This window comes from Mustela nigripes, chromosome 12 (genome assembly GCF_022355385.1).
Source record: "Mustela nigripes isolate SB6536 chromosome 12, MUSNIG.SB6536, whole genome shotgun sequence".
In the NCBI taxonomy this organism is placed as follows: Eukaryota; Metazoa; Chordata; class Mammalia; order Carnivora; family Mustelidae; genus Mustela; species Mustela nigripes.
The window spans coordinates 2,814,043-2,832,472 of NC_081568.1; the positions used below are offsets into that span (position 1 = coordinate 2,814,043).

Here is an 18,430-nt window from a genome sequence, read left to right on the forward strand (position 1 = left end):
AGAATGCAAGTTGAGTGCTCTTGTCCCCCAGCCGTTCTGGGGGTTACGCCTCCTTTCAAAGCTCCACTTGTGGGACACCTGGGTGGCTCAACGGGTTAAGCCTCTGCCTTCGGCTCAGGTCATGATCTCAGGGTCCTGGGATCAAGCCCCACATCAGGCTCTCTGCTCAGCTGGGAGCCTGCTTTCTCCTCTCTCTCTGCCTGCCTCTCTGCCTACTTGTGATCTCTGTCAAATGATAAATAAAATCTTTTTTAAAAAAAAGAAAAGCTCCACTTGTGACTTCCCCACCACACGCACCAAGACCTCCCAGGTGCTCACAAGGATTGTGAACTCCAGGACGGCCTCGCACTGGGGAATCCCTCCACCCCACTCCCACGTGCCTTTCCCCCGGCGCAGACGCCCAGTCGGGAGAGATGGGGTCCTGGGGTTAGTCCAGGACACTTCTCATATTTAGAATCTTAAATTACTCACCAAAGAAATGATTCATTTGTTACTTCTCAGGCCTTACCCTTCATAATCTGGCTTTTTCTAACACATGTGGAGAGAGGTTTACAGAGGTGACAAGGGGAGCAATTATAAAATCTTTTAAAATAAACCAAATAAATGGAACAGAATGCGGCAGAAGACACACTTGAGAAGCCCGAGGCAGGCAGGCAGGTGGTTTGTGGAGGCCAAAGCCCTCTCAGCCTATGGTTTCAAAGGGAGGATTTGCAGGAAGTCACTCCACATTTCCCGCTGAATGGGTTTATTTTGGTTTTTCTATCCCAGCGCTTTATCTCCGGGATCTTAAAGTCCAAGGGCTTCTCTTCTCCCTGGAAACCTCCCTTAATCACGGGGGGGGGGGGGGGGACAGTGGAAGGAGAGGCTGCGCTCTCTGCAAGGCAGCTAATGAGGTAATTAAGTCATTAAAGGGATGTGCACATCTGAAAAGCGACAGGGCAGACCCTCCAAGGGGGATAAAGACCCAACTCAACTCCCACTTCCCCCCACCCAGGAAAAGGTGCTTAATCCATTTAACTCCCCAAGGCTTTTTTTTTTTTCCTTCTTCTGCTACTTCTGCTGCTTTTCTTCTCTTCTTTCTTCTCCCCCCCTTCGCCCCCCCCCCTTTTTTCCTAAAGAAAAAGAGAAATAAAGCCTGGAAGCTATTCAGGGATAGTCTTTGAACTAGGTAGAATAACAAATGCCTCTTTCTTGGAGGCACCTTGTGAGGAGCAGGATTTCAATAGCCAAAGGCCAAAAGGACTTCAGTAAGTGGTCAGGGTGGGAACACAATGAGGACCTCGGATTTAGCGGATTTGCCTATCAGGTCATTAGCCTGATTAGTAATCTGATGCCCTTTGATGTGGACCTTTTTAGCACACCTTTTGTCTTGGCTAAATGAAGAGACCACATTCTGTGTGCTGTGCTCTCCAGGTGACAGCGGTGGGGTTCCACTGGGGCAGCAAAGCCCTTGCAAAAAACCAGAGACTTCCGGGCTTTCTCTCCCTGACGCAGCAAATCCGATCTTCTGACTCTTCATCCTTCCAAGGAAACTCTGTCAGAGGAGGAGGGGGGAGAGCGGAGCAGGAGGAGGAACTGGTGATTTTTTTTTTTTTAAGAAGTAAGTTATGCTATGGAATGCAAACATTGAACACGTAATGTTCATAAACATGTAAGTAAGTCCCACTGAACTTGAAGTTCATCGGTCCGCATACGCTCACAGTGACCAGTTTCAGCTTTTACAGATGCGCTAAGACCCTTGACAGTGAGGTGACTGTCAAGTCGGCTCAGACGGTGGCCTTTAGGGCTTGGACCCTGTGCCCCAGCCCTCCCGCACCCCTCCTCCAGCAGCACACATGCAGGCAAACAGTTGCTCCATAAGCAACAGCCAAGACGAAAGAGCGTTGGGGCTTCTCCAAAGCCCCACCTGGTTTCACACTGACCTGCTGCTCCCTGGACCTGCTTTGTGCAGTATCTTTGCGATTGCTGGTGGACGAGGTTCCAAGGCGACTCGCAGTCCTGGAGAGGAGCAAACGGTGGGGTGGATGAGCCAGTCTGCTGGGCGTGGGTCCCCTCGGCCCACGGACGCTCGCGCTGCAGCCCCAGGAATAAGAGCATCTATCTCCCATGCGGACATGGTGTCCGTGCTCAGGACTGTCCCGCGACGATCGCATCTCATATTTTTAAAATTGAATATAATTAATATATAATAACATAAGCTCTATAAGTACAATTTAATATAATATGCAATGTAATTACACATATTATCATTAATATAGGATTCATGTAACACATTTAACATAATTTTTGAATGTGAGTTCGTGACTTTTTAGTTGAAGTATGGTTGGCATGCAGCGTTCCGTGAGGTGTACAGCCTCGTGAGTCCAGGCTGTGTCACCGCAAGCGACTGCCCTCCGTCACCATGCGACCCGGGGACGGGCCCACGGACTCCGTTCCCTGTTCTGTGCCTGCTATCCCTGTGACTGCTCGCGCTGGAAGGGGAAGCCCACTCGCCTCCGCGTTTACCAGTCCTGCCGTCCCCTCTCTCTGGCAGACATCAGTCCATTGTCTGATGATCAGCTTCTGCTTTTTGTTTATTTGTCTGTTTTGTATTTGTTTGTTTGTTTTTAATTCCACAGGTAAGTGAGATTGGACGGTATTTGTCTTTCTTGGTCTGACTTACTCCCCGTGGCACTCACGCCCCTCTCCGGACGCAAGCTGCGGTCCTACATGGCAGATCCCAGCTTTGTTTCCGCAGCTGAGTAACGTATGACCGTGAGCATGAACAGCGCATCTTCTTTACCTGTTCATCTACGGTGGACCCTTGGCTTGTCTGTAACTTGGCTATTGTAAACAAGGCTGCAAGAAACATAGACGTGCGTCTATGCTTTTGCCTTGGTGTCCTGATTTTCTTTAGTAAATAGCCTGGATATTTCTATTTATTTATTTATTCATTTGTGTGTGTGAGTGTGTGTGTGTTTGAGGCAGCTCGGGTCCTCTCTGACTCCTGGTCAGAGGCTTCAGCTCTGACCACTCGGGCTTCTCGAGGCTGCTGAGGATCCCGGTGACACAGTAGCTGACTTCCTCTCAAGCAGGTGATGGGGGGGGGCAGTAACAAAGAGAGAGACAGAGACAGAGATGAAGACAAGAAGAGACAGAAAGGAAGAGAGAGGGAGACAGAGAAAGACAGAGAGACACACAGAGGGAGGGTGGAGAGAGACAGACAGTGAAGATAGGATCCATGGTCTTTTCGATCTTGGTCTTGGAAGGGGCAGCCCGTTCCTTCTGGTGCGTCCCCTTCATTAGAAGTGAGTCCGTGAGTCCAGTCCACACTTATGAGGGTAGAAATCACCCCCCACCCCCTCCCTGGAAAGGGGTGTCAGGGAACCTCTGGACATGTTCTAAGACCACACACTTGGAGTCAGGACACCGGCCCACGCTTCTGCATGGGCTCCTTTCCATGCTGCAGGTGCCCCGTGAGCTCTCCGGGTGGCTGCCGGTCCCCTGCCTTCCCTGGCTCCCCGGCCTCCAGGTAGCTGTGCACCATCCGCATTTGCTGATGACAACCTTCTTCAAACCAATGGATTTTTTCGAAAATGACAATGGGAAAGGAAAGGCAACGTGTGTGTGTTGCACTTTGCGTAGATCCCAAGCCAGCTGCTGGGTAAGCCAGCCACATACACAGTTACTCCAGAAGGTGCCATTTCCTTAGTCACAGGTGAGTTCCCGGCCGGGGCCTCGTCACCAGCAGCAGAGGCTTCCGCTAGGACAGATCCTTCCAATGGTCACGCTCCGACCCTTACCTTACACTACCCTGCAGACTCTTTAAAACCTGTGTCGAGCCGGTGGAAGCAGCTTGTTGGTCGTGGCTCCAGGAGACTGGGGCTGGTGTGTGGCTCCGTCTCAGGCCATAGTTCTTCTGGGGCAGCCCCTCCCACACAGCCACACCTTTCACCAGGCCTGGCTCCTGCTCCTTCACCAGTTCCATTTTGGGGTGGAAATGACTTAGATGTAGCTGGGTGTGGGCTGTGCCTTATGCAGGCGGGGAAACGCCTGACCTGTGCCAGCATGGTGGGCTGGCAGGAGGAGAGGCTTGTCCTACCCACTTCCACGCCCGGGGGTGGGTGAGCCTTCCCCCTCCTGGACGTCCAGGCAGCTGGGCACCGGCAAGGGTAATGGCAGCTGCAGGGAGAGAAGGTTGGAAGGTCCTGAGCCGAACTGGGCTTGCGTACCGGGAAGGAGACATTCTGGAGACCGAAGGGGCTGCGGAGATCAGCAGCGATGGGCTGAGGACGGGGACTTCGGGTGACACTCCTGCAGTCCCAGCAGTTAAGCTGGGCACAACTATAAAAGAAATGAATGACGGTTCTGGGCATTGCGTACTGGTACCCCACGTCCGCCTGGCTGAGCCCCGGTATTTGCCTCATAGTCGTTCACATAAGGGGGTGCTCTGAGGAGGAGGATTCTGTGGCCCCGAGAAAGCGAGGCCGCGAGTGGACGCCAGCGCACGTCAGGAACACCAGCGCGGACTTGACACCTGGCGTGAACACGGCGCCAGCAGGTCTGTACTCCCGTTGTCGGTGACAACCCCATGGTCACCCAGTCACGGTGCTCGCGCCCGCCGTGGGCTCGTCCCCACGGAACGTACCCGGCGCGACACCTTCGTGCCCAGACGCTCGGCTTAACTAGCAACATGGTTACCCTGGTCTTGCCACTCCTTATCTGAAAGTGATTTCTTCTTCAAGACCATGCAAGGCCTCAAGGGACATTCCTTCCCTGAAGTTAAATGTAGACAAATGACCCGGTTAGAAAATCTGGCACAATAATCTGGACAGTATCGTAGCTATTTCTTCTGTCCTCAGATTCTGAAACCTACTATTGGGTTCTGTTTTGCAATATTTCTTGCAGTCTTATGGGTTGGGTTGCAACGCTAGATAGACACATTTGAGCTGCGACAAAACACGATACGGCGCCCAGCTACTATATGGGCGTAAGGTTTCATATGTCTACACGTATGATGGATATTTAAAAACACACTTCATATGTGTAGCTAATCTGCCCCTGAGATGAGTGTTTGACATTTCTTTTGCACAGAGATCTTTAACAGCACTGTACGGCTCTCAGGCTTGTTTTACTGGTCAGAGGACAGGATACACTCTTGAGTAAACAGTTAAGGTAGGAGTAACGAGGTTGGTTTTTGTTCAGCTTGAAACAAGTCTGGCAGTCCTCAGTAAGCCCGTTCATAACTATGAAGCAGAATTTGTCTTTTCCCTGCGTACTCAGTGCCTAGCCGTGGGCTGGCCAGGACCGGCCCCAGGCTCACGCCCTCTCGCCTCCCGCGGGCTGTCCCTCTTCACACGTGTCCAGCTGTCCACGCCGCTCAGCCCCGACGTCTCTGACACCCAAGTCTTCCCACAGAATTTATTGGCCTCTTTCTCTTTTCCAGAGAATCCCAGCAGTTTTAATGGTGGATCATTTTTCATGAAAGCAGAGAGGTTTTTTGAATGAGCTTCCGTTTTATTAGTCTGTCTGGCAGGCTTTTTAAGGGTGCTCCTTTACACTGCTGGAAAATTTACCATAAATTTTCATGAGAGAAGACTTGGGGTTGCGAACAGAAGTACTCTGTGTGAAGTTCGCCGGGAGCCCCATTTCCACGGTTCTCCTGTAGCTGAACGGAGGTCCCTCCTGGGCCTCCAGAAGTCACGCTGTCTTGGCGTCCTCTATTTGGTTTTATTTTGGAAGAAACTGCTTCTCGGTGACCTTTCCACCAGTATCATTGCCTGAGAGGACATCAGACACCCAGATACAGCCCACGATGAGCCAACGTCTGCGAGGGGATTCGGTCTGGGCCAAAGCCCATGAACACAGCAGTCCTGGGGGGAGAGGGCGGTGTGACCACGGCAGCCCCCCGGGGAGAGGGCTGTGAGGTGAGGTGCCCTCCCGCACAACCCCATGACGAGGCGTGTCTGAGGGCCGGCTCTCGCTGTCTGTCCCTCAGATCCTGCAGACACTCTGGGACAATTTTAGTGCCCCCCTGAGACCAGACAGCTGCTCACAGGGTCCCTCCACGCAGCACCCCAGGCAGGGCTTGAGGGATCTGCCCCGCGGGAATGGGCGGACAGTAGCATCAGCGCTCTGGACGCCTTTCAGGAGAAGACATGGCGAATCCGTGGTGAGTGAGGCTTGTGGGAGGCACGAGGCCAGCTGGAGGCAGAGGTGAGGCCAGCGTGCAGCCTGGCCAGGGCTCCCCCTGGCTCCAGCCTACCATATATAAGAGACCACCACCCTTACCTCCCTGGCCAGCTGGTGGACAGAAGACATTGCTTGGCGTGAGAATGACTGTCCCCGCTCTGCGGGATGGCTGGTAGCAGGTGTTTCTGCAGAGCCCAGGTCTCAGCCTGGGGAGAGAAATCAGAACTTCTCACCACCCACGGTTCGGTCCTGCTAGCCCCCACATCCTCTTCCAGGCCTATGTCAGAGAGGAGCACCAGGCCCCTGGGCTGATCTTGGGGTCAGGGGCCAGGAACTGCTCGTGTAGGAGAACAGCTGCCATTCATCACCCCTGGACATGCATTTCTGGGGGTCCCATTGGTTTCCCTAAAGTACACCATGTCCCGGTCTCTGGTGTGATTGCCTTTGAGATGAGCCCCCGGACTACTGGACTCAGTCTCCAGGGCCGCACACACTCCTCTCAGGGATGCGGCTTGTGGCTCAGACCACCTGCTTGGCCAGGTGTCTCCCCTTCCAACGTGCGTATGGGGCTCCTGGGCCTCACGCTGCCAGGGACACCATCTTGCGGTTATGCAAACCGGAAGAGGGAGACAGAGTTGGGCCACCTCCTGCTCTCGGACTCCCGCTCAGCCTGTGAATGCAAAGCACGGATTTCTGCAGACACACACGCCCGCACGATGCACTCATCCTAAATGCAAGAAGCAAGTCATGTTTGTTACAGCTGCTGTGATGAATCAAAAAATATTTGTAGATATTTTTTAAAGTGAACATGCATTTACATATTAAAATCTTGCTTTGGTCACCCAAGACTCTCTTGCTTTCTAATGTCTAATTCATTGTGATGCCCAGTTTAGAAGAGTTAGATGCTAGACCACGGGGAGGGGGGCAAGGAAGTCATTAGCACAGAAGAGATGGCTGGGGCAGATGACAAAGTTCAGAGCACCACATGTTGCGGTAGATGCCATGGGCTCAGCCCTGCACCCCACCCCCCGGGGCTGAGGAAGTACTGGAGGAAAAGTGCGCCCCTTCACCGGGCCAGGTCTGGCCCCCACCGTGTCTGTGACTTCAGAAGCCTGGAAAGGAGGTGCTGACTGGGCACAGAACCTGGTGGAGATTTTGCTAAATCAGCAAAACAATCCTTCCATGCCCATTTCAGATGGAAAAATCTGTAATTTTCCATTCACCTTGAAGAAGTGATGAAGTAATAATCCCTCCACCAAGAATTTGAAGACACGTCTTGGGAGAACGTTTAAACACTGAGACATTCGGTCCTGGGCATGTTTGCATCTTTCTTCAAGTGGGGGCAATTCTAGTCCATTCTCTTCTAAGACGGTTCGGTCTAGAACCAGTGTGGGTTGAGAAGGGGATTCCTTCCCGTAACCATGGTCACCAGAGCAGGCCGACTCAGTTCACAGTCACACTTTTCCCCATGCTTAGTGACTCCGTGGCCAAGGACTGTTTTGTTTTTCAAAGACTCTGAGCCCTTCACTTCCCACTAAAATTTATATGGTTTGCTAATTGCCTGCATGTCAGGAAGGGCGGGCTGCATGGGGAAGTCGCGCGGCTGCCCCCACCCCCAACATCTACCATCCGCCTGGGATCCGAGGGCCCTGGTGAGCTCTGGGCGCGGGGCCGGCCCCTGGGAGGCACAGAGTGCTGGCACAATGCTCCTTTTTCTACTCAGAACAAGTTTTGCTGGCTTCGGCATTTTAATTTAATGAAAGAGTAATAAGTCCAGAAATTCAAATTTCAGCACTGTTCTGTTCTTTTTTAACCACCAGGGGTAACAATAATCACTAGTTCTCCTTTAAAAATGTAGAATTCAGCTAAATTAAGTTCACAGACTTTTTCTTGGACTTATTTTAATTTGGCTTTAATGTTCTAAGTCTCAGTCTTGAAACATTTCTAGCTCTGGTTTCAGTTAAACTAATAAAATATTACTATATTAATAATTGCTGCCCACTTTATTAAGGGCTATAGACATCAAATCCTTTATATGCAAGAAGAGTAAGCCCTTGGGCTCTAAATACTTTTGGCAAATAAGTCCTTAAGATATAATTGAGTATAACATAAGGTCTGACTTAAAACATGAATTACAATTAAGGGCACCACTTCCATTTGTAAATCGTTCAAAGACTAACTTGGAAGATAATTCCCGTGCTGACATGGCGAGAGGGACCCTGAAATTCCAGGGCGTGTGTTGGAGGCGAGCTTAAAAACGCTTTGTGCATTGGCCAGGACCTTCAGTACTGACGAGCCATTTCATAGAAACCTGTCCTGTCCAAGGTGGTGAACGGAGGAGCCTGAAGGAAAGGGCACACTCCGTTAAAACGATTCATGAGCTGCCTTGAGAGGAAGACTACAGCTCGGGGACCACACCCAACCGTGGGTACGCTGGGAGCCCTGAGTGAGTGGTTCCATCTCAACCAGTAGTTTGCAGATGGATCAATTCTGAAAATGGAATTGATAAAGGGCTCAGGGGCCGGTTGGAGCCTGGGTCCCTCCCGTGAGCTAGCGGGACTGCACGGAGCCGCCTCTGTTGAACTGCGAGGGCTTGAGGCCAACTGCCAGAGGACGCCATGGTTCCTCCCGTTCTCCAAGAAATTACCAGGAAGGAAAATTAGATTTTGCGCACAAACTGCTGTAACAAGAGAGAGACTGTGGTCCTTGACAAAAGGAATACGTGAGTAAAGCACTGTGGATGTGAATTCCCTACTTAGGGGGAGGCATTTAATAAATGCAAACACCAATGGTGTACTTATAAGTGTACATGATGCTTTGATTCCAAGCTTTCTTAGTCCATTATTGTACTCAGATAGGTGATTAGAAGCATTGGTCTTTTAAATCTCATTTTCTCTTCTACCATTTCCCCCTCTCAATGTTTATTTTATAAAATTGTAGACTTGGAAGGCGAATCTTGAGGTACACGAGTCTTTTGGTTTGAGAAGCAGAGAGAGGGAGCGAGCGGTACAGGGCCCGCTAGCCTTGTACACACAGACACACGCACACGCATACATACACACATGTGCACAGATGCAGACATGCACGCACGTGTGGACGCACATGCCCACGGGCTGGTCCTCCCTCAGGGATGGAAGCTGACTTAGGACTGGCCCGAGGCTCACAGGCACCTGTCGGCGGGGTGGGGCATGGAAGCTGACTCAGGACCGGCCCGAGGCTCACAGGCACCTGTCAGAACTCCTCTTCTCCGTGGTTCCATTTACCACCAGGTCCCACCAGGCACAATGTTCTCATCATGTTCCACCCCTCGTCGCCTTGTTCCGTGTGGCCAGAAACGAACACGCACCCTGCTCAGCGCCCCGTGGAAAGGGCAGCTCCTTGTTTGAGCGTTCCCTCTACCTCGCCGTGATGGCTGCAGATGGACGTGTCAGGTCCCCGTGCGTCAGTGCCAGACCGATGGGGATGGCTACGTCCAAGGTTGGGTGAATTTGCCCTTCGTCCACAAGAGGCAAGGGGACAGAGCATCAGGACTGGCAGACGGCCAACAGACTCACTTCACCACAGGAGGGAGAGGGCAGAGTCCCCAAAAAAGGCGTGTGAAGTAAACCAAGTATCTGGTGTCCACTGCCCGTGGCACTTCGGTGGGCAAGGCTGGTCGAGATGCCAACTTCCCTGTTGGAACCGATTGCCCTTTTCACAGGGCATCTCGCCTTCCAGAGATGCGAGTCCCAGGCAGGCCGAGGTCAGACTCTGCGGAGAGGAGCAACACGACTTGGAACCTGAGAGCAAAACCGAGCTTGCGATCACAAACGTGCCCCTGCGGTTAGACGTCCTCGCGCTCTACGCCGTCATCTACGAAACGTCGCTTCTGGAGGAAACAAGGCGTGATCTTGTGGGCGCCAGAGGCCAGCCTCGCATTCAGCCTCGCCCTGCCCGCGTCTGCCCTGCTTCCAGGAACCTCTGAGTCTGGATCCTTCCTTTCCACAAGGCCATCTCTTACCCGAGGCAGAGGTAGAAAATGTGGCAACTGGACTCCACCCCCTCCCCCCAATTATAGGGTTTAAGAACCAGACGCTTATAAAATTTGAGCAGAAAATGCATTTCATCGTTTTTCTTGGCGCGAGAACAGCCAGCACTGGGCCCAGGCTCTACAGATTTGTACGTGTGGGTGGGGTCTCCGAGGTTAGGTCAGGACCTAATGGAACACATGGGAGAGTTTATGAATATACTGTGTCTGCGACACCCGTGTCTGTCTTTCACGTTGTTCTTCTCTCTCCTCTGTCCTCGTCTGCTGGTCTAAAGGTGGAAGCCTGGAGAAAAGCAAGCACCTCAGGAAACAATGAGCTACCCCGGCATCCAGTTCCTCCCTCTGTCTCACGCTCAGTTCTGAAGAGTTTATAAGGCTCGAGCATCCCAAGGAGCCGTGGATGGCAGCGTCCGCCCAGCTTTCTCCTCTGAAGCCACCACAGAGACCAAGGCCAATAAGCCTTCCCAAGAGATACTCCACACTTTAAAGCCTACAGAATCATGTTCTGCTTCTAGAAATTTTCAAACACACTGAAGTTCTTAAAAAGCTTATAAGAACACCCCCTGTGGCTCAGAGCACGCCCGGCCTGGGCCGCGGTGGTGCGGGGCGTGTGGTCCCTGGACGGCTGAGCGCGGCCGTGCACGGGGCGCTGAGGGTGCAGGAGGGGGGCCGGGAGGCAGAGGGGGGCGTGTTCCCATGGGAGAGCAGGACAGAGCGAAGGAGCGTCCCCGTCGTGTCCTCCTGTGGAGTCGGGATCAAGAGCGGGTCCCAAGTTATAAAGATCATCATTTCTGGACCTGCTCTGAGTCTGCTCTGCTCTTTCTTGGTGCTGGGAATAGGGGGGCCATCACGGCTGGGTCAGCCGCACTCCAGAACGGCAGCCTTCAAGCAGTTCCCTTCCAAGCAGCAACTGGGACGCCGCCCTTCGGGATTTGGGAAAGGTGAGCTCATGAGAGAAGGCGCTTAATGGTGTCTGTCACAGGGCAGGAGACTACTAAGTATCAGGTGGTGTTTCCCACCGTAAGTCAGATCCCAGTTACGGGTGCCTGCCGACCGCCCTGTCTCCGGCGCGGCACTGAAGAAAGTCCGTGCAGAGAACCCCCATGCGGAGTGTGTTTTAAATACCTAACTTACTGAGATGATGCGTGTGTTAAACTGAAACCGCCAGTATGCAGAGTGTAAATCTGTGTAACTTGCAAACAAACGGCTTTAAGTGTATCACCAACATGTTTAGAAGTTGAAGCAACCCCTGCCCCCACGTGAACACAGACACACGCGCGCGCGCGCACACACCAGTAGAGACACACACAGACACATACATGCGCACACACCAGTCGATGGATGAACCATGACCGACTGCACACATCTTGGGAGACTCTCGGCGGAACACACTGTGTCGAGCACAGAGCAAGTGAGTGGCACCGAGTGCGTCGTCAGAGAGATGGGCTATTACTCTGTCATCACGACGCCCGGGAGGTTAGTCCTGGGACAGCCGCCGGTGAGGGATCGGCTCGGTGCTGGGGTGGTTGCTCCGAGAGCGGACAGCCCCGCAGAGCCAGAAACCCTGCTCCTGGACGTGCCTCCTGCCAGAGTCGACAGTGAGCCACGAAAGGAAGCCAAGAGGCTGTGCCTTTTGTCTAGGTACTGTTGGGGCAGCTTACCTGGGTGCTGCACGTGGGATCGAGAACCTGGGAGGAGCAGCCGAGGCCGGGAGCACACGCAGGCCCACGGAAGAACGGAAGGAAGCGGCGGCGCACCATGGCTGGCAGTCCAGCTGCACGGGTGGGGCGTGCCGGGAGGCAGACAGGTCTGGCTCACGCCTTCCTTTGGCCTGTCCCTGGGGCGGTACGGTGACCCCCCTGTGCAGGGAGGGGGGCGTCCTTGGGACAAGGACTTCCACACTCTTGGAATTGCACTGTCCTCCTTAAGGTCAGCCTCTCCTGCACCCCCCACACCCCCGCCCCGCCCCCGCCCCCCACGCCATCCTCCGTCCCAACGTTCTCCCCGCCCCCCCAACTCCATCTGCCCAGTCTCCTTGTCCCTCCAAAGCCGGTGGTGCAGGACGGGGGCGCACACAGTCTCCTCTTGGCAAGAACCTGCTAGACACTCAGGCTGCCGGGAAGCACCGAGAGGCCACTTCTCTTTATGCAGTTACATCCCAGAAACAATGATCTCTGTGCCCCCAAGGAATGTAAAGGAAAAAGTCAACCTGTTTTGGACAGGCCATTGGCAGTACCTATGGTCACAGCAGCAGCATCTGGAGACATCTGGAAAACATCACGAAAACAAAAAAAAGAGGGCGCCTGGGGGGCTCAGTCAGGTAAGCGCCTGCCTTCCTGGGATCAAGCCCCGTGTTGGGCTCCCTGCTCAGTGGAGAGCCTGCTTCTCCCTCTCCCTCTGCCTGCCGCTCTGCCTACTTGTGATCTCACTATCTCTCTGTCAATAAATAATACAAATTAAAAAAAAAATAGTAACATAGTCAAAACAATGGCTGCCCACGGTTTGCGTTTCCTAGATCCCTCCCCAAACCAGGGCAAGCCCTGTCTTCACACAGGGATGAGCCAGGGGTCCAGGCAGGCCTGATCAGCTGGCTGCCGAGGTGGCCAGGAGCTGGCGGGAGTGAGCCGTGGAGGTGGAGACGCGGGGCTGGTTGTGGCCCGTGTCCCAGCCGCGCGCCCAGCCCTGCGCTCTCCTGGGCCATGGACACCCAGAGGACACCCGCCCTGCCCTCCGCGTTCCTTTATCTGCACACTGCCCTTTGCCTTTGAAATTCTGACCTTCCGCTGGCTGCAGTGATCATCAGGGTGAATTTTATTTGCATTTTAAATACTCTGATCTCGGGGCACCTGAGAGTTGCTGTTGGTTAAGCCTCCAACTCTCGGTTTCTGCTCACGTCTCGATCTCAGGGTCCTGGGACCACGTCCCGGCGAGTCTACTTGGAATTCTCTCTCTCTCTCTCCACTCCGCTCCCACCTCTAAAGTAAGTAAATCTTTAAACAAATAAACAACAATCCAGCGTAAGAAGATAAGGACTCCGAGGTCGCGTGTCTTTTTCAATGTCCTCTTGACAGTAAAAAGCCACTACTTCCTGGACCCGACAGAATGGGGAGGGCACAGGAAGGTGACCGTGGGGTACGGATGGTCTCTGGGCATCAGTGGGGCCGCGGCCCACTGGGAGCTCACGCAGGTGGTGGCTCTGGGGACTCCTGATGAAGGGACTGCGGCTCTTTCAGGGCTCGCACTTAGAGCCGTGCGGGCCACACACCGGTCAGGGAGGACGCGGGAGCAGAGGGAAGCCCTCAGGGGCCTCCCTATGGGGATGACACCCACCCAGGCAGCGGGCTCTCGTGTGGCGGGGCAGGGAGCGGGGACGGGAGGGCCACGCCGAGGGCACTGGGAACCGCGTGGCCCAGTTGCTAGGCACACGCGCTGGCCTTGGAAATGTCCCCCGGCTGCACCAGCGCTTTCTTCCTGCGCCGTGAAAGGCCCTTTCAGAGCCCAGGGCTCAGAGACACAGGAGAAGTGGGAGTCACTGCGTTCTCTGAATGAAATCAATGTCCCTTTTTCATTCCTATAAGGTTTGTGTAAATTCTCCTCGGTATGGCACCATTAGGATTCCATGGGACAGGCGCATACATTAGGCGACACTGTGTCCTTTTTGTGCTCTACACATCAGCTCTCTCCTGCCAGGGACAGAGAGTTTAAAAGCTTAAACAAAGTGGGGGCTCCTGCTGGGGAAACAGGCTGCAGCAGCCACTGAGGCCACCTTTGTGCTCAGGGGCCTCATTTGAATACGCAGCATGCTGTCCCCGGGGAGGGCAGATGGCCCCGAGCTCCAGCCCAGCAGAAAGAGAGACAGATAGAGCGCTTTATTCACTTGGGGCTTTCATGGCCCTAAAACATTTCTTGGGCTCCCAAAGTGCCCCACGGCACACAAATGCAGCCCAGGGGAGAGGCGGGCTATTTGTGTCTCTCCAACGCGCTGCTGCGTGGGAGAAAACGTCCAGATACTCCGTCTTCAGACGCGGCCCGCGGCCCACCCTCGCTCCAGGGTCCTTGCGGAGGACCAGCAGGGATGCACACTTTCACAGACGCCCAGGCAGTGGCCAGGAAGCACGGGGCAGCGTGGCTAGGGTGCGGGCCACGTCCCCACAGTGTCTCCAGCTGCGACAAGTCACCAGCACCACAGCGTGGGCTGAACAAGTGGTCAGGGAGATTCAGGACTGCCCATAACTTATCCGACTTGAAAGCCTTATTTCAAGTCTTATTATGCTCTCTCTCTGAGATTAGCACACTTGTGTCTTCCCGATGGCAGAAAGATGTGGATCTTTACCCTTGAGCCTGCAAGAGAATTTAAGTTTGATTTCAGCTCCCTTGATTCGGACAGAAAGGAGAGAGAGAGAGGCCATGCCTCTGAACAGCGGTAGAATCCTTAACTTACAGGAAGCCAAGCATCCGCACTGGTGGCGGTCTGCGGCCAGGGGCTCTGTTCTTCCTCCCACCACTGCCCACGTGCCTCTCTGACCGACATGCACCTGTGAAGCCTGAAAGACAGAAACTCCATGAATCACCCAATAGTCTATGTTTTGGGGTGTACTCAAGCAAGTTCATAAAAGGTCTTCTGGGAAGCAAAAGTATTAAGTGAAACATTGTGGAATGAAGGTACATGCAAAAAACTTTCCTGGCGAGTTCTTAGAGCCTCATTTACATTCCTTTTAACATAGAGAAGGGATTTTTCTGATCTCCGATTTTTAAAGATTTTACTTTTGGGGTTTGGATAAGAAGGAGGGGTTCATTTTAGAAAACTCATTGATCATTCAGTCACATCCTCAGAACTGTCCTCATCAAGAAAGAATGGAAAATCCAAGGAAATAAAACAATTAAAGGACTCATAACCCGCTTGATAATTACACAGGTGATGCCATTATTTTTATACTTGCAAACACATCATTCTTCCCTAACGGGTTCAAATGTATTTTGTAAGTAAGAACTGTGAGAGCAACCTTACAGTACAACCTTTAGACATCGAGTCCGGGCGATCGGGGGAAATATACACGGAGCTAGCCTTCTGCATTCCACCTGCACACGTAACATATGGAATGCCCGCACAGAGAGCCCTGGTTACGTATACGGTGTTTGCGTGTAGATCAAGCTACCCTTCACTAAAGTGCTATGCATATGGAATCCCATTCTCAAATGTGTCCACTCTGGCCCAACCCCATATTGATTCATCTCTATTTAGTGTTATCCTATGTGCACGTGGTGTGCATGAGATCCCGAGTTCCTTTCTCAGCCTCTCGTTAAATGTAGCACTGGAGAAGCTCCAGGACCTAAAGAAAGATGCTCCTTTGGCATGCGTTTTCGGAGAGGGCGTAAATCCCTTATAATGTATTACTTGAATCAAACGCTCGACATAATTTAACCCGGGCCACATTTTACCAGCGTGTAAGTTAATACCTGGGCGTAAGGTCATGTCTGCACACACTCTGTAAAGCAGACCAGCGAACAGCAAACAGAGCCCATACTGTTCCCTGCTGTCAGTCTTGGCAATGAATACAGATGGTTCATCCACGTCCGTCAGCCTGCGGCCTCATCAATCAGGTGGCAGAGGGAGCCCATCCAGGCGTCGGCGCGGGCCCTGCGCTGGGCGGGCTGTGCTCCCAGGGGTGGAGGAGGGCCTGGGGCAAGAATGGAGGGGGGGGTTCTCCTGGGATTTGCTCGTCCTGAATCAGATAACAAAGTCCAGAGGCATGGATACATTTGCAGTTCCCCGCAGGATTTGCTAGGGCGAGTGAGCAGGACTTAGCCTCAGTAAACTACCCACGGATATAAAAATCATAAATGTGGTCTCTATTGTTTCATATAGGGTGAGACATGGATTGAGGATTTTAATTTAATGACCATGGCAGACATGCCTCTTCTTGCTTCTTTCAACAAATAATCCCAAATCCATCAAAGGCATACTAACATGAATTAGTACAAAATTAATAGAAGAACACAGAAGAAAATTAACGGACTAATATATATATTTTGTAAAGATACATTCCAGAAGATGGAGACGACGTGGAAACATTACTGGAAGTGAGAAGGGATAGATGAATGGTGTCCCAGGCCCTGTTGCTATAGCCTCGCCACTCCATACTGGGGAAGGACACTAGACCGGGAAGGCTTGCCTCTGCTCCATGATGCCCCAGGGACTCAGGGTGACATGAGGGCTGGGGACCTGAGCCTGACTCTATGCGACCTCTCCCTGTTGTCGGGGTTTCTTCCCAACATGGCAGCCTCAGGGCAATCAGACTTCTCATCAGCACCAGCACTCCACCGTTGAGTCCTTGTCCTAACAAGGCTAAATTTGCATCCTTTTTTTTTTTTTTTAAGATTTATTTATTTGACAGACAGAGTTCACAAGTAGGCAGAGAGGGAGGCAGAGAGAGAGGGAGAAAGCAGGCTCCCTGCTGAGCAAAGAGACCCATGCAGGGCTCGATCCCAGGATCCTGAGATCATGATCTGAGCCAAAGGCAGAGGCTTTAACCCACTGAGCCACCCAGGCACCCCTGCATCCTCTTTTTTGACCGAGGCTTAAAGATCATGCAGCATCATGAATCCAAATCCATCATGAATCCAAAACCATAATGCATGGGTTTGGATTCAAGGGTGCAGAATTAGACCCTGCCTAATAATGGGGGTGGCCAAGTTCTGAAAGAGCATGTGGAATGAGAGATCACAGGTCACAGTCACCTGTTACACATGCTGAAGGATGGACTTCAGCAAAGAGTGTTGGAAGCCAGGGACTTAGAGTGGGAAGGGTAAGCTGTTATGAAGTTCATATTTTCTTGCTTCAGAGTCGGCTGGGCACAGGCTGTGGAGGCACCAGACCCTGCTAAATGCAGAGTGTAAAGGGTCTTGAAAAGTGGACCCAACTTTGTAAGAAGCATCTGTATCCCAAGACTCCCGCCGAAGCATATAGAGTCAGGGGCCACCTTTCTCCACCCAAGCAGCACAGAGGATGGAGATCCCTGGCATCCTTGGCCGGGATGGCAGTGGTCATGGATCTGTAAGCAATAGGAGATCAGAACTACACTCCGTGGTTGATTAAGATGGAGTTGGCATCTTAAACCATGGGGATCCGTGGACTCCTCTCCATGGGCTCTCCAGTATCAGCTTCCCTTCCCCAGAAGACACTGATGATTTCTATCTGAGGAAATCAGTTGGGAAAGGATAAATTTGCAAATTTGCAAATAGGAGAAATCAGTTGGGATATCCACACACCGACGTGCATATCTGGATATTCCTGGTGAAGCAGATCCATCTACCCTCCATCACCTCCAAACAGAACCACCAGACAACAGGCTCCCTCCATCCAGAGCCCAGAGAGACTTTTTCAATCTTGCTTTTAAATATGAATGGGGACCAGGAAGCACCAGACATTCAGAGGAAGCCAGAGGCCAGAACAGACAGGGAGGAAAGGTGAGTGTTACCAGGGCAGGGAAGAGAAGTGAGCTCCGGGGGATTCTCATCTCTAGACCAAGAACCAGATGCTGGGAAAATAAACACTTAAGAAACAAGAAAATATTCCAGGAAATTAATATATGTAAGCTATAAATGTGTGTATATGTGAATTATATATAATCTACAAATATGTGTATGTTTATCTATAATATATGAATTATACATATGTATGTAGACATTTTTTTGAAAGGATGGGAAAACAAAATGGACAAACTCTTTCATTCATTAGAACAAAAGACAAAGAGATGGAACATGAGAGAAGAAAGGATAGGAAAGCCGGAGGATCAGTCCGTGAGTTTCACTACCCAACTAATCAAAGATAAAACCAAGAAATGGAGGGTAGGATATAAGAACATTAAAGAAATTACACCATTCTTTCAGATTCCACATGAGGATGCCATTGACCACTCAAGATAAAGAAAGACTGAAAGATAAATTAAAAATAAAAATAAGAAAACCTCAGACACACACACTGTTAGGAGATTTCAGAGAGAACAAAGAAAAAGGTCTAGAACATTCCAGGTGTGGAAGTGATGATCAAGAAAAGATCCTCATTCTTGGACGAAGAATGAGTATGAGCAAGGGTTGAGTGGAAATCCGTACTTATCTAGAATTCCAGCAGCAGAAGTCATCAAGTGTGAAAGGGAAGTAAAGACACTTTCAGGTATTTGCAGTCTCAACCCATTTATTGAGAGGCACTCTTGCGCAAAGTCTGTGGAGTAC

At 51.9% G+C, this 18,430-nt stretch overlaps 1 protein-coding gene across 1 annotated transcript in view; it reads left to right on the forward strand.

The window, feature by feature from the left end:
• The first annotated feature begins 9,579 nt into the window (after nt 1-9,579).
• LOC132028156 (uncharacterized) overlaps nt 9,580-18,430 on the forward strand; it is a 54,016-nt gene continuing 45,165 nt past the window's right edge. The window contains exons 1-2 of the mRNA XM_059416770.1: nt 9,580-9,648; nt 9,872-10,063. Of these exons, the coding sequence (XP_059272753.1) occupies nt 9,580-9,648; nt 9,872-10,063 (261 nt within the window). The remainder of the gene's footprint in view (nt 9,649-9,871; nt 10,064-18,430) is intronic.